Source organism: Drechmeria coniospora, chromosome 01 (genome assembly GCF_001625195.1).
Source record: "Drechmeria coniospora strain ARSEF 6962 chromosome 01, whole genome shotgun sequence".
NCBI classification, from domain to species: domain Eukaryota; kingdom Fungi; phylum Ascomycota; class Sordariomycetes; order Hypocreales; family Ophiocordycipitaceae; genus Drechmeria; species Drechmeria coniospora.
The window spans coordinates 6,239,626-6,260,734 of NC_054389.1; the positions used below are offsets into that span (position 1 = coordinate 6,239,626).

The 21,109-nt window shown below is 54.3% G+C and overlaps 4 protein-coding genes across 4 annotated transcripts; 3 read left to right on the forward strand and 1 right to left on the reverse strand.

Moving 5' to 3' along the window:
* Positions 1 to 4,760: 4,760 nt before the first annotated feature.
* On the forward strand, positions 4,761 to 6,046 carry DCS_01592 (ECM33-like protein; the record flags this gene model as incomplete). The annotated part of the gene is made up of 3 exons (XM_040798924.1): positions 4,761 to 4,818; positions 4,878 to 5,712; positions 5,773 to 6,046. The coding sequence occupies 3 exons, from the start codon at positions 4,761 to 4,763 to the stop codon at positions 6,044 to 6,046; spliced, it is 1,167 nt and encodes a 388-aa protein (XP_040659807.1).
* Positions 6,047 to 6,845: 799 nt separating this feature from the next.
* On the reverse strand, positions 6,846 to 8,458 carry DCS_01593 (G-patch domain-containing protein; the record flags this gene model as incomplete). The annotated part of the gene is made up of 4 exons (XM_040798925.1): positions 6,846 to 6,947; positions 7,000 to 7,083; positions 7,137 to 7,807; positions 7,861 to 8,458. 4 exons carry the CDS (start codon positions 8,456 to 8,458, stop codon positions 6,846 to 6,848), a joined length of 1,455 nt encoding a protein of 484 aa, XP_040659808.1.
* Positions 8,459 to 9,602: 1,144 nt separating this feature from the next.
* DCS_01594 (DEAD-like helicase) lies at positions 9,603 to 11,304 on the forward strand (the record flags this gene model as incomplete). The annotated part of the gene is made up of 4 exons (XM_040798926.1): positions 9,603 to 9,889; positions 9,949 to 10,434; positions 10,507 to 10,725; positions 10,773 to 11,304. 4 exons carry the CDS (start codon positions 9,603 to 9,605, stop codon positions 11,302 to 11,304), a joined length of 1,524 nt encoding a protein of 507 aa, XP_040659809.1.
* A 625-nt stretch (positions 11,305 to 11,929) lies between these two features.
* On the forward strand, positions 11,930 to 20,638 carry DCS_01595 (uncharacterized protein; the record flags this gene model as incomplete). Its single annotated transcript, XM_040798927.1, has 7 exons — positions 11,930 to 12,028; positions 12,132 to 12,507; positions 12,635 to 13,154; positions 13,415 to 13,499; positions 13,568 to 13,646; positions 13,703 to 19,552; positions 19,740 to 20,638. 7 exons carry the CDS (start codon positions 11,930 to 11,932, stop codon positions 20,636 to 20,638), a joined length of 7,908 nt encoding a protein of 2,635 aa, XP_040659810.1.
* Positions 20,639 to 21,109: the final 471 nt, after the last annotated feature.

Genomic DNA, 21,109 nt, shown 5'->3' on the forward strand with positions numbered 1-21,109 from the left:
ACGGAGCAATTACGGTACTCCTACTCCTACAAACTGCTCAACATTACGGAGTGCAAGTACGGAGTACATGTACGGTGTAATATTCCTGGATTGGGTATTACTTGTACCCAGCCAAGTTCACGCCCCCCCCAGCCACATGCTCGGGTAACCATCGGAAGGGAAACGGATAACTGACATGGACAAGTATCATGTTGCACCAAACCAGCCACAAAAAGTGGGCGCCACAGTCAATGTGGACTTGGTAGGTGCTACATGCGATATATCATTAGGTGGCAATGATTATGCATTGTCCAACTCGCCAGCCACCAAAAGATTCGCACTTGTCGTGCTCGTCAGTGGTGGTCGAATGACAGTGCAATGCCGATCGGTGCCAACCGACAACTAGCACACACACATGGGCACGTCTTGTCATTCAAGCACATATAGAGGTTCAGGCGCGCCAGTCCGTTAGGTTCCATTGACGACACCGAGAAGTGTTTCACCAAGTCCGCACGGATATGCGTTCGGGTTGGGCCTGCGTCACATGATATTGCCGACACCGTGACCGCAACCAAATCGGCCGACGGCAGGCGTCCACTCGAGTGCTTCGTACTGCAAGTACACTGCTGTAAGTAAGTACGGTGCAAGGTCGTAGAGCACCTGCACCACAGTCTGATGAGTTGGCCAGGGTGTGGCTTTAGCAATTGAGATCTCCACGACCCATCGTCGATGGAGGGCAGACGGTTGCCAAGCACCTTGAGCGAGGAGTGCACCGTCACGCACAGCACGAGAAAAACCTTGTATTGACGGGCACCTCGTCGCCTCCACGGAAGGCTCAATGTTCAGGCCCGAGCCTGGATGTAGGTGAGTTCGAGGTGTTGAAGTAGGTATTGACACCCAGGATGCTGCCAGGTCGACGTACTTGACAATCTTGCACCGCCTAGGTTGGCAGTGACCAATTCACCAAATCTCGCATGCTGCCGCGGTTCGCTTGGCGAGCCTGTACAGTACTCGTACGTACACCTACCCTACTGTGCTCTACATGTGCATGTACACATCCATGTACTTACAGTACATTTTCCAGCTTACAAGTGTTACAGCACGTGAGCTTGCAGAGGCACTGGTATTACAATTATAACGAATTTAGAAGGAGGGTGTGGAGGGTACAAGTACTTACGAGTAGGACATCAGCATTCATTCGTACGGTGCCGCAATTGCCTTAGTACGCAGCGTCTATATAGGTACCTAGTATTAATAGTCATCCTCGTTCTATTTCTTCGCACTTGAACGGCAGCCACTTCATGGGAATGCCTGCACGTGCGAGCACAGGCGATCACTTGTCGGACAGGTCCTTATGGCTGGTACATTAAGGTAGGCACTGCATGTACTAAAATTAGGCGGGCTACTAGAGTAAGTAAGTGCTAAACGTGACTCGTCTAGGTATGTCTACTAACAACCAGTGGAAGCGAATTGCCGAGAGTCGTGCTCGAAACCCACTCCGGACCAAAGAATCCGACGCCGGCGCAGCGCAAGGATTTGATGACAACCGCGAGGTGGCACTCGGACGTGCCGCCACGACCATCGTCTCTGTTTCCGAAATGGCTCGCGGTCGCGATCGCGCACCCCTGGACCCTGGGCTGGTCATGACCACATGACGTGCAGGAAACTTGATTCTAGCCTGGAAGTAACCGCGACGGCACGCCGACTCTACCGTCAATACCCCATGTGAGCATAAGAAAGTAAGCAAGTATTTGCAGTGTCCGACTCTCCGTAGGTAGCGAACAAAATAATACAACAAAAAAAAAAGTTGTGACGGGCCAGCGACGCGCAGAGCTGGGGGTCATGAGCGAGACTTTGCCGACGGGGGGTTGCTAATTATGGAGCCACCCCCTTCCCCCACCACGCTTCGGTGTGGCCACGCACTCCTTGCACGCACAATTACCCGAACGTGGAAGCGATCATGGCACATAGCGCAACATACTACTGCCTACCTAGGTATAAGTAGGAGCAGCTAGTTGTGCGAGAAGGTAGGATGTAGTTGTAGGTGTGCATGCACAGTACGGACGTACGGAGTACATGTACTCCACACTCGCACTGTAGTTGCAGATTGACGATGGATGATGCGTGTTGTTTTCCTTTTTGCTCGATCGGCGCATAGTTTGCCGGATGCCTGACCAATGAATCGGCTCGAGCGCGATCAACCTGCGGACGAGCGCTTCGTTGTCCGACCTACGTGCATGCACGCAGTTTTCATACATGCACCTGTGATTACGAGATGCATCTCACCAACGGGCATCGCGATGGGCGGCCATTCGGTTGTCTTGGCCCTGTGCGGCACCAGCACCGATGCAGATGAGCTCAACTCGTACTCGTACTGTGGCCCCACCAATGTCTGCCCAAGTTACTCCGTACAGCTATTACTTGTACTTGGCAGAGTCCAGTACGAGCATGCCCAAGTTCAATATGGAGTACGAGTAAGTTTTTGTGCACGAGCGCGTATGGAGCACAGTACGGAATACTTGCACAGTACAAGAGCTTGTACAACTACATCTGCCCATACTCGTGCAAGTGGTCCCATTGCTATTCTCCGTACTGTATTAGTGTATACTTACATGTACGGAGTACGGAGTACATGTGCGGAGTTCTCGTGCAAGCGATGGCACTATTACATTGTACAGTACGGAGTACGGAGTACGGAGTACTTAGGGAGATGTAGCACGGAGAACGATGCTCAGGTACCGATACATCATGGTAGCACAAGTAGGGAGTAAGTACAGTACAAGTACAGTACAAGTACAGTAGGTCTGCAGCGTGGACGTGCGTAATACTTGTACATGTATTACTGTACTGGAGTTGTACTGTACATGGTCTGAAATGCATGGAGTACTGTGCGTCCAGTACATGTACTTGTACGTGAACATCATCAGGTTTGAGGTGAACCACTACCTATACAAGTTGCATTATTAGTCCAATCAAGACGCCAACAATGGTGCCTTTTGCTGAAAAAGCACCGCGTCGTGCTGTCTCAAACCGTCATCGTAGTTACCGAGAACAAAAAAAAACCAAACTGGATGAGTAGGCGAGGAGTAATGGCAACAAATGACGAAAACCCCGTGATGACCTCAAGCAAAGCCCAAATGTCAACCGTTCTGAGCCGGAGTATACTTGCATGTGCGAACATGCAGGTACGGTACCTGTACATGCACAGGGGCGCCCAGCGCGTTGGTGGCGATGACTCGATAATTACAGACATTGTTGCACTTAAGTACTTCGAGGTACTTACTTAGGTAGGGAGTACCTGTACTTGTACTTGTACATGTACTTACTTGCAGTGTACGGAGTAATACTGTACTTATGGCTGCACTCATTTCTACGCCTACAGTACTTCATGTTCCCCGTTGCCCCCGTAACTCGGACGGACACGACGGGAGTACAGTGTGGCGGCACAGTGTCCCTTCGCGCTTTTTCACCAAACCGACAGAGGCGCCCCCTCCCCCACCCCCTGTCACGATGTGCCCAGTGGCGCCGGTGGTCCAGGCATGATGGGCCGCCGAAAAGTGGCCACGACCCATTTCCTTCACCCTGTCTGCTCCAGTAACGAGTACTAGGTACCTACCGCCGACGACTAGCAGGGCATTGGGTGTGCGGTTGCGGTGCTCCGTACTCCGTACATGTATGTACGACTCCTGTCCCGCGAGGAAACCTGATTGTTGCCCCATCCTCTTCCACACGCACTGCCTCTCGTTTTGCCCTGTCGGCTTCATCTCCTTCAGGCTTTCCTTCCTCTCGCGCCTTCATCGTCGCCTTCGTCGCCGTCAATTTTTGCCGTCGCCGCTCGCGCCTTTCGATTCCGCACCGCCCTCGTTTGACACTCTCGCTCGCACCCGTTTTTCCTCACTCGAAGTCGGGCCGCTGCTGATCAGAAGCCTCCCCCGTCCTCGTGCCGCTCGTGTCTATCACGTTCACTCTCGCACTCTCGCACTCTTTTTTTTGGGCGCCCGAGACGTTGCCATCTATATATTAACCCCGATTGTCGGTTCTGCATTTGTGATCCGGTAGGTGATCGATTCCCTTCCCTCAGCCTCATCCCCTCTCTCACTCTCACTGTGGCGACGCGTGCGTTCCTTGCTCGAGAGTGGCTGCGCTCCGCGTTCCTCCCTCTCGACCGCTCGGCTTGCCTACCATGTCACCGCGGCTGCGGTGACCAACTTACCTACCGTCTGATTAATCCTGCCTCTGCTTCCTCCTACCCTTCCGAACCCCTTCACCTCACCGCGACCCGTCCCCTCCTCTCCCGTCGCCCAAGGGGCTCACTTGGTATCCTCTCCCGCACCCGCGGCCTGCCTGCCTCTCACTCCTGCGCCGCGCCATCCCGCCGTTGCCAACCGACGCACACCTTCCTCGCCGTTGCCGCAAGGTCGCGACCTCCGTTCCAGCGGGACGATAGGGGAGCTCCGCCAACCGCGGCGAGCAAGCAAGCGTGCGAGCAACCTCGACGACTCTCTCAACCTCTGCCTACATACATCACCTTTGTCTCCCAACATCGTTTGCCACCGTCTGGCCCGAGCCCATAGTGTTTTTTTCTTCGCATATCGAGCATCACAGAACACAGTCAGAGTCCCCGAACGTCCACTCCAGTCTGCCTCCGCCTTGCTTGCCTGTCCGCCCGGCGTCCCAGGCCCTCGTCCCTTTCCCGTTCATCCCATCGTTCCATCGTTTGCTGTCTTGCCGCCCGTCCATTTCCGACGCAGCCTGTGTTGACGAAGCTCCCTCAGATAACCATGCGTTCCGTTACGATTCTCTCCTCCGTCCTGGCCGTCGGCTCCGCCGTCGTCTCCGGTAGGCTCTGCCCGCTTCCGCTGTCTGTTGGCCGGCCCTTGCTAATCGCGCCGCCGTAGCGGTCACCACCTGCACCGATGATATCAAGGTCTCCCAGCCCACTCCGGTCATCGACTGCGAGGTTGTCGACGGCAGCATCATCGTCGACGAGTCCGTATCCGGCAGCTTGAGCATTGAGGGGCCCAAGAAGCTCAACAAGGACTTCGTCGTCATGAATGCCACCAAGCTCATCAGCATTTCGAGCAGCTCCATCACCTCCATCGGTGGCACCATGGACTTTGAGAGCCTCACCCTCCTCAGCTCGCTCAACATGCAGTCGTTGACGTCGGTCAACAAGCTGAAGCTTGCCGGCCTGCCCCAGCTCAACGGCCTTACTTTCGGCAGCAAGGGCGTGTCCCGCGTCAGCGACATCGAGATTGTCGATACCTTCATCAGCGACCTGAGCGGCCTTAGTATCGCGACGGCTGATACCATCTTTATCTCGAACAATCTGAAACTCACAAAGTTCAACTCCGACCTCGTCAACGTCACCAAGACGCTCGCCTTGGTCAACAACGGCAACGCCATGCAGGTCAACATGTCCCGCCTCCAGAGCGCCGGTGAGGTCGAGTTCCGCCAGGTGAAGAGCTTCGATGCCCCCGCCCTCACCCAGGTCGGCTCCATCAAGTTCAACGACAGCCCCGAGCTTGTGAGCGTCTCTGCCAACAACCTGTCGTCCATCACGGCCAGCTTGACCTTCATCAACAACAAGAAGTTGACCAACATTTCTTTCGAATCCCTCGAGTCGATCAAGGGCGACATGACGATTCAGAACAACACGGCCCTGCTGGCCCTCGACGGCTTCAACTCTCTGCAGTCTTGCGGCAACATGCTGCTGGCGGGCAACTTTGAGACGTAAGTCGCGGATTCCTCACCGAGTGAACGTGGGCGCCCTGCTGACCAACGATGGGACAGCGTCAAGATGGACAAGCTCAACGACGTCAAGGGCAGCGCCACCGTTACTTCCACCACCGACATCTCCAGCTTCTGCAAGTTCTTCGATGATCTCAAGTCCAGCGGTGCCATCCAGGGCAAGGAGTCGTGCACGAGCAACAACAAGGATGCCAACTCGGGCGACAGCACTGGTGGCCAGTCCAACAGCGACAAGCAGGATGGCGCCGGTATCGTCGGCGTCAACATGGCGGTACTCGGTCTCGCCGTCCTTGCCGGCCTCGCCCAGGTGCTGTAGCGACTTGGAGAGCAACAAAAGAAATGTCGGAATTGGGCGTCGTTATCTGTTCCCCCCATATGTTTTCCAGCTTCTTTACGGCATACCCAGTAACCGGTGCTGGTGGATGCCTCCTGTATCGTGCCGCGGTAGGCTGCGTGTCTCCTCGCGGCCACGATTGCGTGTGGACGCAGCGTAAATGCAAATGCTAGGACTTAATGGATTGTACTTGATACTGTCGCCGCCGCGCCAACCGTCGAGCCATGCATGTGCAATGACGCCGCCATCTTGCTGGGAAAAACTGCGTGCTGTGTGCATGCCTGTACATGCGTTCTGTGCCTGATAACCTGAGCCATCATCCAGAAACCTTGGGTTCGTCGAAGTTGGTTCCTCGCCCAACTGAACGTTCGTGCCTTGCCGTTCTCGAGGCAACCGGCGCTTGCGGCAACGAGGTCCGTTCCACCACGTTCCAACCTCGCGACCCTGGAATGCGGGACAGGGACCAGCCACGCCGAGTTCCCGTTCTGGCTGGCATGATAGATTATAATCTATAGGTTCTACTATGCAGGCACTAAACACGACGAACAATGGTCCATCCTTGTGCACGCAAGCACGCCGCTCCCATAGATCGTAAGGTATCGTATCGTCTTATCATTTCGTCTCGTGACGTGCAATATTCTCTCGCCCTTAGCATGTCCACGCTGTCTTTCCGACACGACAGCCGACAATCTAGCAATCTTGCACCCACCCGCGAGGTGGCGTGACCTGGCGTGGCATGCGCGTGTCGTCTGTTGCGCAGGGGCGTGGGGGTCCAACGCGTCTAGGCGATCGTATAAACTCCCTTCTCGAATTTGTCGGTGTCGTAGAATCTGGGCACTATGGCGTTGCCGTTGAATATGCGACCGTCGAGCTCGTTGACAGCCTGGGTGATCGCGTTAACACTCGACCCTTGGAAGCTGGGTTGGGAGACTGACTCGGAGGGCAGACACCTGATCCGTGAACTTGATGAACACTTGACGGGCCTGCTGGTCAACATAGATACGCTCGACACGACCGTACTGCGACTGTTAGCCATCACTCGCCACCAAAGGTTTGAATGGCAGAGCGCTACCTTCTCCCCACATTCTTCGCCAATTTCCTGACCAAGGCCGTTGGAAATCTCGGATTGAAGATCGGGCATATTCTCCAACATATTGCGGAGGACGATGACCTCCGACATCTTCCCAAACTGGCTCTCTTCACCTTTTCGCTTGCCGCCGATTATCTTGCCCTTGCCTCCAGGTTCGGCCCATCCGCCACCGTCGGCGTCTGCTTTCTTGCGACGTTTCTCCACCTGCACACGAAGCGGATTAACGATACCCGACTCCTTGGCTCCTAGACCTGTGCCCGCAGTCCATCCATACTTGCTCATGAGGCGATGCGCAAAGCCAGCTTGACCAGGGCGTCTGGATCGTGGCTCCTCCACGGACTCTCCGCCAGAGCCCATACCCACTTCACCGCTGTTTCCCTCCTCGGTCGCGGGTTGCGGCTGGGTGTATCGTACTGGGGCTCGAGATATGACGGCAGCGTTCGACGGTGGAAGCTCTGGAGCAGGAGGAGGGGCAGGAGGGGGCGGCGGAGTGACCGAACGGGGCGGAGAGGGTGACTGCGACAGGGATCGTCGGCCCAAGAGTGTCTCTGCTCGATCCGCAAAGTCACCACGCCTGCTCTGGTTGCCCGGCTGTTTGTTCGGAGGTGACCGAGGCGGCGGTGCGAACTGAGCTGGTGGAGGGGCAAATTGATCTGCAAACGCGTCAGTTAGCCTTTGTGCTTCTTAGAGAGAGCTTCCGTCATACTAGATACTGGCCCGGAGTCATCCTCGTCGTCACTTGAAAGCTCGCTGTGACCACGTTTCCTTTGGGCGCGGCGGTAGAGGAGGTCCTTCCAGTCGAGCACCTCGCGCACTTTTTCGTCACTCTTGGCGAAGTCATCCACGATTGTTGTCTTGACTAGATCGTAGAATTCATCCCAATTCGTTTCTTGAAACTCGGCCTCGCGTTGTCTCTTCTTTCTGATTTTGCGTCCGCCTCGAGCACGTTTCTCGCCCGCCCCATACATCCAATCATCCTCCTCTGTCGCTGCCCAATCTGCAAGGGATGTTTTCGTGGTGGTTGTAACTGCTGTCGAAGCAGCATTTGACGCATTCGTCGACGTTCGGATAATTTTTGGGAACGTCGTCTTCGGCTTAACTTGCTTGGGCGCTGGGCGGCGAATTTGAGGCTGAAAGAGCAACGCTGCGTCGGTAGGCTTCTTCGATTCCTTCCCTTTACCTTGATTATACACCACGGGCGCAGCAGATATCGTCGTCGACGAGCTGGAGTCGTTTGGGTCTTTGAGGTTATCGTACAACGAGAACAGGCCCCGTGAAGGTGGCGGCGGTGGATGGTCGGCCATTGCGACCACCGCTGGTTCAACTATTTTCTGGTGAAGTGGGTGATCGATATACGCGACCTATGCTATGGCGTGCTATGGTTCCGACGAGAGGCGGTGGCTTCGCTCGAGTTTGCAGTGCGTGCATTGCATGCAACGTGGAGGAAGGACTCGATAGGCCCAGCATTAGGTAGCACGGATACGGGCACAGTTGTTCTGGAAGCTTACTACAGTAGTACTCATAAGTACTTAGTAAGCAAGTACCAGTACCGAGCCCATGTACTCAGGTGTCCATGTACGATTACCTAACTAACCTTACCCAACTAGGACACAAAATGGGCACCGCACTGAGTGTGGACTTGTTGGATGCTACACATGTACTGTAAGTAATACAAGTAAGTACAGTACTTACTGCAAGCAAGGACTTGCAATATACTAGGTACATTGCAATTACTCCGTACTGGTAATTACAGTATGTTGCGATATCGTACGGAACCTGCATGTACATGTCCGAGTACACCAAGAGTAACCCCCGCACTAACAAGTACTTGTATTTAAAGGTTCCGTAATCTGTATACTTCCAAGTATAAGTATGCTAGACTCTGGGTGTACATGTACTGCTCGGCTCGGAGTGCTTAATAGTGCATGTTCCCCGTGATACTGTACAAGTGCAGTCCTGTATACTTAGTAAACACTTACAGTACACCTATTGTAAGTACCTTTCTATGTTACCACAGGTCTTTCGAAGGCCTCACGAGGTAGAGCTCGTTGCGCCGGATAAAGAGCGGGCCAGGCAGAAGCCCCTGCCTGGTTGAATCAGGTGGGGCAGGTGCCTTAATTGAATGACCCCGCCAAAATTTCCCCGTCCATTCATCCATCCGTCGCCCTAAGCTCGCGAGTTGAGTCGAGCTAAGCAAACTCTCCCTACTTCCTACCCATGAACCCCGCCGCGCATTCTTTTGCCTGTCAACTCTGGCATCATCCAATTCTTCGAAAGACGACTTCCTCATTGTCTTGGTCTCGTGTCGGAAATAATCTTCCCTAACCAGCTGGGGCCAAGTTGACAGCGACTGTTTCGTCGAGGTCTCGACTGGTTTGAACTCCAGCCTCCTTCCGCGGACAAGATCGCTCGAACGACACACACGAATCCCCGGCACAGCGAGCCAAGATGTCTGACCTTGCGAGCCGCATCACCGATCCCAGCGGCGGTGCCGCCGACAATGCTACTGCAGAGGCGCCGCCGGCCTCAGTGGTCTCAGACGTCCCGGACGTGGCCGTCGCCGAATCTGCCACGGAACCAACCGTGGGCGACGCACAAGCCGACGGTACCGTCGAGGCTCTTGGTGGCTCTGGGCTCCACGAGCCAGAGTGGGATGTCGAGATATCGCTCAGCGAGCTGCAGGATAACGAGGCCACACCCTTTCACTCGGCTACTACTTGGCATGACCTTGGCCTGTATGCTGCAACTACTCGCTCGCGCCCTTGGCCTCACCGCTCGCTAACGCAAGGCACAGCTCTGACTCCATATTGAAAGGCCTACTTGCCCTCAACTTCCTGAAGCCGTCCAAAGTGCAGGGCAAGTCGCTCCCTTTGATGCTCAGCAACCCCCCTCGCAACATGCTGGCCCAGTCCCAGTCGGGCACCGGCAAAACGGCCGCGTTTGTCACGGCGATATTGTCGCGTGTCGACTTTACGCAACCTGAACAGCCCCAGGCCCTGGTTCTGGCCCCCAGTCGAGAGTTGGCTCGGCAGATAGAGGGTGTGGTGAGAGCCATCGGCCGCTTTGCCGACAACCTCAGGATTGCTGCCGCGATTCCCGGCGCGTTGCCCCGCGGAGAAATGGTCAAAGCCAGTGTCATTGTGGGAACTCCGGGTACCGTCATGGACACCGTGAGGCGCAGGCAGCTTGATGTTTCGAAGCTGCGAGTCCTCGTTCTCGATGAGGCAGACAACATGCTGGATCAGCAGGGCCTTGGCGATCAGTGCATGAGGGTGAAAGGGTACGTTGGATCCAGGCCGGTGCCTACATTTGATTAAAAAACAAAGACGTTGAAACTAATTGCCATCGTCAGCATGTTGCCGAGGGACATCCAGACCCTGCTCTTCTCGGCCACCTTCCCGGAAAAGGTCAACAACTACGCGGGGAAATTCGCGCCGAATGCGCACGTTCTGAAGCTTCAGCGCAGCGAGCTCACGGTCAAGGGCATCTCCCAGATGTTTATCGACTGCCCCGACGACCACACTCGATATGAGGTGCTCTGCAAGCTCTACGGTCTGATGACGATTGGCCAGTCAGTCATCTTTGTCAAGGCAAGTCTCCACCAAACACGGACGGTAGTGGGATGGCGATTCTGATGTTGTTCATGTCACAGACGCGCGAGAGCGCCAACGAGATCCAGCGTCGCATGGTTGCCGACGGCCACAAGGTTTCGGCCTTGCACGCCGCCTTTGACGGCAATGAGCGAGATGAGCTGCTGGCCAAGTTTCGCAGCGGCGAGAACAAGGTTTTGATTGCGACGAATGTCATTGCTCGTGGCATTGATGTTTCGAGCGTTTCCATGGTCATCAATTACGATATCCCAATGAAGGGCCGAGGCGACACGGAACCAGATGCCGAGACGTATCTCCACCGCATCGGACGAACAGGCCGTTTCGGCCGCATAGGCGTCAGCATCAGCTTCGTCTATGACAAGAGAAGTTTCGAGGGGCTTAGCAAAATCGCCAGCACGTTTGGCATCGACCTGGTACGGCTGGAGACGGAAGACTGGGATGCGGCGGAGGAGAAGGTGAAGGAAGTGATCAAGAGGAACAGAGCACAGGCGAGCTACGCGCCCAGCGCCACCGACAGGATGAAGGCAGCCGCCCCTTAGGCGTGGCCGGTTACCTCGACGGGTCTCAATGTATGCTGGTAGACGTGACCACGGCAAGGGATGGTTGAGGGGACCCGGCAGTCGATGCAGGGAACTCTGGGACATGGCAGGGGATGGCCGTCAGAGGCTCGGAGCTTGCCAACGGACGAAATGCAGGATGAGGTCATGACGACATACCATCGAAGGAAGCTATTATTCAGCGAGCTGAGGTTTGAGCGGCGAGATGGCATCGGCTAATCAATGGATGATGCACTTGCACAAATTGCTCGAGGCCGAAGCAGCTTGGCCTCCTGAAGCCTCCTACCTCCTCCACTCTCCTCCATTCCCTTTGCTCATATGCTTGACGAATGGAAACAGTCGGCAGGCGGGCCTCGTGACGAAGCATTAAATCTGTGGCCGTGCACCCTTCACCCCCCTTCTCCCTGCACAGCCCAATAGAAGAAACGGCGGAGATAGTTTGTTTCGGCCGTCAGGCAAACACTAGGTCCCTGCCGCATCGGGCGGACGTGGGTGAAGGCGGAGAGTGAAAGGCCGGTCGAGGATGTGGTTCGGCAACGGAGGTTGGGTCACGAGTGCCTTTCGAGCGGCAGTCCCGCGTCGCATCGAAATCCCCGTTTCAGTCACAATGCTGGTATCCCCGATCCAAGAAGGAGAGAGCGCCCGGACAGGAGCAGCCGTGGCTTGGCGTCGTGATACCGAACGATTTGGCGAGGTGCATACGCTGGTTGGTTGCGTGCTTTCGTAGGCGTCAAGTATCAGGTGCCGAGCCCAAGGAACAAACAGGCATCAATGTACAAGTAATATTTTTTGGTACGTTGAATGTGAAGCACAATCTTCTCCTGCAATGCCATCGGTCGGACCAGATTGGATGGGGGCCAGAACGAGGCGCCACACTAGAAGTCGACCCATGCTCACGGCAAACGAAATGCATCGGTCGTCGTACTCCATGGCAAACCAACGAATGCGTGACACGAAGGCCGGTCACAGATGACCAAGTTTCAACCGGTCCGTTCATGGACCATGCTCTGAATCCCGTCCCTGAGTGGATGGATGCATGGGACGACGGCGTTGGCGAGCCACGTTACATGCCGTGCTTCCAACATTCGTCCTCTGTCGTCGTAATCGTACCCGTTCGTGCTCGTACATGTGCACGAGGCAACGCAAAGCGCGCCACGGCTCCGGACATGCCCCAACTCTGTGGTCGTGAGTCGACGAGAAAAGGCGGAGATGAGAGATGGAGATGTCCGTTGTTGGCCTGCTGCGTGATTTGACAGATGATGGATGGAGGGGCATATACTTGGAGCTCACTTCCTGATCGAGGTTGCTGCAGCCAGTGACCCCACCCCACAGGCCAACGCACCTCGCATCGAGGCCCAACCCAAGCAAGCCCAAACGCACCTCGCCAAGCTATATGCTCCGACTTCGGACGACTTTCAGTTCAACCGCCAACCTGTTGCTTCGTCGGGCAGCGACCTTCAGGGCCGTACCGTGGGCCGTATCGTCACCGTCCACACGCAAGCACACACGCATCTGCACACACTCACACGCCAGACAGTCACTCGCAGAACAGCACCACAGAACACGCTCGGCTCACGGAATGACCCGCGAGCCCAATCGATGTGGAGTACGGGCACCAGCCGCTGTGGATGGCCTCGCCATCGGCCAATCGTGACCCTGCACGAGCATCGATGGAGCCGGGTGTGGGCACTTGGGGGTCGCGGCCCCCATCTCATCATCCCCGGTCGGTGCGGTTATGATGATGGGGAAACGTTCTACGGGTACGGGTCCCTCGGCCAGGACGTACGGTTGATGAAGCTAGCAGTGAATCAACCCAAAGAACAGGCGGTCTGGTGAATGAATGAATGAAGGTGCTGGAGCTGGAACGAGTTCTGACAAGATGAACAGCTCATCAGCCATCGAGTGCCGATTCCCTCAAATTTCCTTCGATCCCCATCTCCGTCTGAAAGTTCCTGGCGGTTATACCCTGTCACCCTGTCCCGATCTTACGTCTACATGTAGTGTACACCTAATGTACCAGAGGCCCAACTTGGCTTGCATAGCTATTGAATCTGTGCTCCATCGACCGACTTGACTGCCCAACGCCACACAGCTGCATGGAGACCGATAATATAACCGCTGGCGAGCCCACCGTTCGGGATGATTTCCTGGCCCCAAATGTTGTCAAACCAGAATCAGTATGAGTTGCGGCCCGCGTGTCGAGTACTGTCCATATCGGACTAATGTTGATTACTCCAACGTCCAGTTTGCCGACTTCTCCAATGTCCAGTACTTTCAGCAACCTCCCGATTCCGATGATGAGGTGCAGGACGATGACGAGCAAGGTAAAATTCCCTCCCCAGATTAAAAAACAGTAACAATGACATTGACTATTCGGCAGACCACGATGGGCAGTGGAATGGTGACGTAACGGGAGATCAGCAGCAAGTTCCACCATCCTCAGCTTCTGCCGCATCAGAATCGGACAAGAAGAAGCAGCAAAGGAAAACAAAGAAGAAGGGCAAAAGCAAGACTGCCGATGGTTCTGAGCTCAAGCAACCTGTCGAGTCGGGAGCGGCCGAGCCCAAAGATGTAAAACCTCTGGCAACGTCGATTGGCAAAAAAAACAAACGAGACAAGAAGAACAAGCACAGTCAACAACGAAACTTCCCAGCCAAGGAGGAAGTGAAAAACGAATCCAATCAAGCCAATGAGGACGACTGGAATCTACCAACCAAGAAACAAAGGGGCAAGAAGGATAAGAGAAGCGCCAAGAGTACAAAGTCCCAAGCGCCAAAAGACTCAAGTACCAAGTCGGTGCCTTCTGCTGAAGCTGATCCAACACCTTCTCCGCCAACGTCAGAGAACAAGCCTGCAGAAAAGGGCTCGCCAGAACCATCACCGCCGTCTCTTGTCGAAGAACCTGCCACTATCGAAGAAGCTGCTTCTGTCGATGAGTCTGCTGCTAGCAATGAGACTACTCCTGTCGAAGAAGCTGCTCCCGTCGAGGATGCTACTACTGTCGAAGAAGCTGCCCCTGTCAAGGAACCTGCTCCCGTCGAAAAAGCTGCTCCCATCGAGGAACCTGCTCCTATCGAGGAACCTGCTCCCGTCGAGGAACCTGCTCCCGTCGAGGAAGCTGCTCCCGTCGAAGAAGCTGCTCCCGTCGAAGAAGCTGCTCCCGTCGAAGAAGCTGCTCCCGTCGAAGAAGCTACTCCCGTCGAGGAACCTGCTCTCGTCGAGGAACCTACTTCTATCGATGAGTCTGCTGCTAGTAATGAGACTACTCCTGTCGAAGCTGCTCCCGCCGAGGATTCTACCCCTGTCGAAGAAGCTGCTCCTGTCGAGGAACCTGCTCCCGTCGAGGAACCTGCGCCCATCGAAGAACTCGCGCCCGTCGAGGAACCTGCTCCCGTCGAGGAACCTGCTCCCGTCGAGGAACCTGCTCCCGTCGAAGAACCTGCTTCTGTCGATGAGTCTGCTGCTAGTAATGAGACTACTCCTGTCGAAGCTGCTCCCGTCGAGGGTGCTACCCATGTCGAAGAAGCTGCTCCCGTCGAGGAATCTGCGCCCGTCGAGGAACCTGCGCCCGTCGAGGAACCTACGCCCGTCGAGGAACCTGCGCCTGTCGAAGAACTCGCGCCCGTCGAGGAACCTGCTCCCGTCGAAGAAGCTGCTTCTATCGATGAGTCTACTGCTAGTAATGAGACTACTCCTATCGAAGCTGCTCCCGTTAAGGATGCTACTCCTGTCGAAGAAGCTGCTCCTGTCGAGGAACCTGCTCCTGTCGAGGAACCTGCTCCCGTCGAGGAACGTGCTCCCGTCGAGGAACGTGCTCCCGTCGAAGAACCTTCTCCCGTCGAAGAACCTGCTCCTATTGAAGATTCTGCTCCTATTAAAGATTCTGCTCCTGTCGAAGATCCCGCTCCCGTTGAAGATCCTGATCCTGTTGAAGATTCTGCCGAAGAAGCTGCTCCTATCGAGGAAGCTGCTCCTATCGAGGAAGCTGCTCCTATCGAGGAAGCTGCTCCTGTTGAGGATCCTGCTCCTATCGAAAATCCCGCTCCTATCGAAGATCCTACTCCTACCGAAGATCCCGCTCCCATCGAAGATCCCACTCCTACCGGAGATCCCGCTCCTATCGAAGATCCCGCTCCCGTTGAAGATCCCGCTCCCGTTGAAGATCCCGCTCCCGTTGAAGATCCCGCTCCCGTTGAAGATGCTGCTCCCGTCGATGAACTTGTTGATATTGAAGAACCCGCCCTGGTAGAAGTGCCTACTCTAGTAGTAGAACTATTAACTGCGGAAGCGCCACCCACTCTGGAAGAGCCTACTACTGTAGAAGAAACTGCTACCATGGAAGAGCCTACTACTGTGGAGAAAACTACTCCTGGAGACGAGAAACCTACCACAGAAGTGTCACCTACCGCGGAAGAGCCTACTACCGTGGAGGAGCCACCTACTATGGAAGATCCTAATGCTGTGGAAGAGCCAACTGCTGTGGAAGAGCAACCTACAGTGGAAGAGCCTACCACTGTAGAAGAGCCCAATACTACGGATGAGCCATCAACTGCGGAAGTGCCTGCTCTTGTGGGAAAATCTGCGTCTACGGGCGAATCTATTACCGAAGAGAACTCGGCAATTGCAAGTGAGCTTGCACCAATTGCTGAAGAAACGATGCCGACGAACGGGCCAACCCTCCAAGACGGACCTACGCACGCGAAGGAAACTGCTTCCAAAGTGTCAGTTGAGCCCCCAGACCAGTTCACGCCTGTTGGCGACGCATTTTCCACGGAAGAGACTCCCCAAGCGGCTACACACACGCCTTTGCCCACCGAAGAGACCGAAGTTGTGGGGCCAGAAGTTGTGAAGGAATTAGATGGGTCGGCAAGCACTGAAGCCAACAAACCAGTCAATGAGACGAAGCCAGATTGTGACGTCGCTGATTCAGTAGTGGTCACTGCTACACCAGACGTTCAGATTTCAGAGGACAACGATGACAAGAAAGAGGAAGAACCGGCTGATCCAGAGCAATCAGCGGCTGAAGTTGTTGTAGAACAGCCAGCCGAATCTCAGGCTATGAATGAAACCTCTCTCGACGAACCAGCTGAGGGAGAGCCACAGCTTGAAGAGAAACGTGTGGTGCCATCTGGAGAATACAAGCCCGAAGTTGAACAGCCCGCAAGCGATGAAGAGCTGAATCCAGAGGTGTCTGCCGTATCAGATGAAGCTGTAGCCAAATATGATGCTAATACGAAGGACATTGCTTCCACTGAAGTAGTGCTAGGATTGGAAGCCGAAGCTAGTTATGAGGCGCAGCCAGCATTTGCCGATTCACCATCTATCAACATACAGGTGGAATCCATTTCAGGAATTTCAGGAGCAGGAGCCAAAGGGGGGGAGATGAACACAGATGGAGTCGTCAATGGCGAGGATCGTGAAGTTTCCGAGCCCATTGACAAAGGGGAACCTAGCACAGGTGATACGCAGGCGGACAGGGAACAAGTGGCCATTTCAACCGAGGAATCGGCTCTTTCTTCCGAGCACAAACCAGTTGAGAGTTCCATCGAAATTCCCCACGAGGCAGACATCTCCGAGTTAGTTGACGTACCGAATGGGGGCGGCATTGTGAAGGAAGGGGAAGCAGAGGCTGCATTGGATATCAACAATAACTCATCCGCGAAGCTGAGAACGGAGGTATCAGATATTGACGAGACCGACAAAGCCAAAGACGAGGTAGGGGCAGAGCCATCAAGGACAACCCTCCCAACAGTTGTGGCTCTCAGTGACGAAACCGAAGATGTGGCCATAATTGGTCCAGTACACGAAGCGGTTCCAGAGGAGGATTCATCCAAGGCATCCAGCAGCGACGGTCGAAAGGAAGATGCTTCTGGGCTTGTTTCTCTAGTAGAAATGGTGGAAAATCTGCCAGATGAGAACCGCGATCATTATATCGAGACCTCAAAGGGTACGGCGACATCAGACTCGACAAGTGACTCACCGCCACCAGTTTCTGCGGGCAAGGATAAAGGGCATATATCGGTGCCGGCCCCTACTGGTACAGATGCTCAAGAAGAAGTTACAGTCGAGGGTAACGAAAGCAACATCGCCGATGGGCAAACAGCGGAACCCAAATCACTTGGATCCAATACTCCGAAGTCAGTAGACGAATCGACGCCCAAGTCTGAATCGCCTTCCGACGTCAGCGTGACCGATGAAGCTTGCAAAATCGCTCCAATCACTCAACTGGAGTTGGGTGGAGCAGTTGTGGCAACTGAAATTGATCCAACGACGATGGGTACCATCGACTTGAAAGATGCCCCCATTGTAGTTGTCACAGAGTTGCAGACTGAAGAGAATCCCACGCATGATTCAGACGCTGGCAATTCGGATTCAACCATCTACCCTACTGGAGATCACGGGCTTGATACTTCGGCAGAGGCACCGGGCGAAATTGCCGAGAACACAACTCGTGCCACATCACGCGAACCTGACAAGCCAGAAACCGCTGAAAAGGTTGATGGAACACCAGATGAGTTGGCCACGAAGTCAATGGGCCTTACTAAATTGACAGCGGAAGCTAAAAATGAGGAGCGTGAGGTCGCTGAAGTTGGAAAAACTTGGCCAAACGATCCGGATAATGTTCCTGGAGCTGCAGCAGACGCTTCCGATGAGGCATCGACAAAGGGAACGGTGGCTCAATTTGAAGATGGTTCTGATTCGAACGACAAACCGGAAAATGGAGTTTCTGAATCTGAAAAGCTGAAAGATTCAGATTCTATCTCTGAGGCAACAGAAACACTTGCGGAAACAACTACAACAGTTACCAAGGATGATCATGAAGCTGACCCGAAATTGGCCGATGAAGCCGAACCGGCAGAAATCGTCGTCCCGAGTAGTGGCGATGCAGAGAGCGGAGAAAAGAAGCTCTCCGAGGAAATGAAAGGGGACACAGGGCTTGGTACGGTAGTTTCTTTGTCTGAAGAATCTGTTCCAGTAGTGACTCCCACAGCTGAATCAGTGGAAGCCATACTGGTAGGCACGCAGACGCCTCTTGAGGAGGCTGAGAACGACAAGCCAGCGGCCAAGGACGCTGCTTTAGATGCGTCTACTAGGGCAATTGAGGGCCATGGTTCTCCTGCTGAACCGTTAACCCCCCTCGTGGAGACATCAGGAACTGCTCAAGATGGTTCTGTCATAATCTGCGAAGGATCAAAAGACACTGAAGCAGATTCACTGACTGATCAGCCTGTTGAGACCAATGCTCCCTTAACACCACCACAATCGGTAGAGGCAGATGCAGCGATAGAGGATGACAACATAATCAAGACGAATACCGACAAGCAGGTTCAACCAGAGGAACCAGAGGTGGAGACGAGAATAGAGATTTCAGTTGGGCAAGATGATGTCCAGTCTTTAGCACCTGCTGTCGATAATAGTGACACTGCTGGTGAACCCGAAATTTCCATTCCTGCTGTTGTGGAAAAACAGCAACCGGCGGGAAAGATTGATACAATGGACGGCGAGCCGAGAAAGGAATCGGGGGCAGATGATGTGGCCCCAGCTCAAGCATCCAGCCCGGAGGCAGAACCGAAGAATGAGCTCGCAAATGAACCAATCACACCAGATGCTGGAGAAGTGAGAGCTCAAATAAACTGCGACGATGAGCAGCAAGACCAAGAAAACGAAATGGGCCCAGACGAACCTCCTCCGGACAGAACCACGACCTCTATTGAGGACATTGCTGAACTCGATGAGGAAGCTGCTCTTGACCAAGAGAAATCGGAGACAGTGGATAAGACTGCTCCTGGAAATTCCGAGTCGGAAAAAAAAGAAGTGCCCGCACAGCTTGGTGGCGGGGAGCCAACTTCTGTCTCTGCTAAATATGCGGAATCAGAGATTCAAGAGCTCACGACCTCTGGTCCGGGGATAGAGATCGAAAAGATACCTATGGACCCTGGCATGGTCGCCGACACCAGTAAAGATGCAGAGCACACGGAAAACCTCAAAGTCGAAGAAGTGGCAAGCGAGATTTCTCCGGAGGCGAAACCAGATGTTGGAGATAAGGACGCTCAGATAGCACCACCACCTGTTGAAGAAGAAAATCCAGCTGAGACAACGCCAGTGTCAGAGGGGCAGGAAACCGCGACCGCCGAAGCACAACGAGCCGCCGAAGATGACGAGGTAAAGGATACCATTGGTTCTATTCCAGTCAAGACAGAGGAGAAGCAAACATATCGGTCAACAAAAGGTGAGAATGACGATACTTTTCATTATTTCTTGGCTTGCTTTATCAGTATCAATTACAGATATCCTACAACAGTCTCGGGGGTCCAACGATGCACGCGACCGTTCTGATGAAGCGCGTGGTTGGAGCTGTGGGGGGGTTGGGATCTGTACGGAGGGCCGGGAGGAATCTGTTGCTGACTTGGTCATAGATGGCAGATCCAGGGAGCCCGAAGACTCAAGCAACGACAAGGACAAAGAGCGCCATCGAAGGCACCGACACTCTCACCACTCCACTTCCCACCCTAGCAGAAACCGTATTGACGAGGGTAAGGAGAGGCGCCGATCGACACATAACTCTCACGACTCCCACGGTTCTCATCGTCACCGGATAGACAGTACACACTCCAGTGCCGATATGCCAGCTCCCAGGCGTCACGACAGTGGATATTCCGGAGAGAGCTCCGGAAGCTCCGGTCGAAGACGTAGGACTAAGGAAGAGCAGGCTGCCCATGAGAGACGAAAGTTGGAGCGAACACTGAAAGATAAAGAGCTACAGCGTCGTGAGTCCTCCAACAAGGAGAGCAAAGACAAGGAAGCCGAAATCCAGACGGAGCGCGGCCATCGATCGTCACGCCGTCATAGTCACCTGCGCCACTCGCGACCGGAGCAGCGACAGAGCTCTTCTACCGACCAGAGCCCGACAACGCAGCCTGAGAAGCGATTTTTCGATTTGAGGAATGCAGAGGGTGTCGTCGGGCGCGGTTCTCCCGCACCAGTTCTCGGCCGTGGAGACGCAGACGGGCAAACACCAGAGTCGCCAAAGGAACATTCGCGTCCAGACATGGCGAAGCGCTCGAGCACCACTCACTCCAAGCATAGCTCCACCCGCCAGTCGACCGACCGTACTTCTCGCCCTAGGTCATCCAGGTCTGGAGAAGAGGCTGGGACTGCGGACCATAAGCCCGCGTCGAAGAAAAGCTCGGGAAGTCCACCAGCGGAGGATGCTGCCCGCCGCGCGAGACATAGTGAACGCAAAAGGGCCAAGGAAGAAGTGAAGAAGCCAGGTGGCATTCGAAACCTCGTCAAAAGACTGTTTAACTCGGCATAGTATGCTGGCGAATGTTATTATTTCATGTTCGTTGCCTTACTCCTATGGGGGGTTATGACGTGATGTGTGCAGGCTGGAAGCTCGCGATGTGTCCGAGGGTCCACTCGAGAAGTCGGATCGGCCTGTCATACTATCTGATTTGGCACCTTCCTTCATTCCAATTTTTTGCAATTTTGCATGGCCAAGTTTGTTGACATGACTTTATCGAGTTGTTTGAAGGCTAAATTTTTCCCGACAGGAAGTGTTCTGATGCTTGGTTGCAGAACGAATAGTGTGTACAACACGGCAAGGTTGAAGCATATACAAATTGATACACCGATTACGAAGAATCGATCAGGGGATGCCCCAAGCTATTGACTTCAAATTCTATGGTACTGTTGGTGTAAGACTCAACGATAAGTATAAACAACCAGCGCGAAACGTCCTCTATCGTTTCAACATTTCCCATTCCTTGTGGAATATGCCCATCAC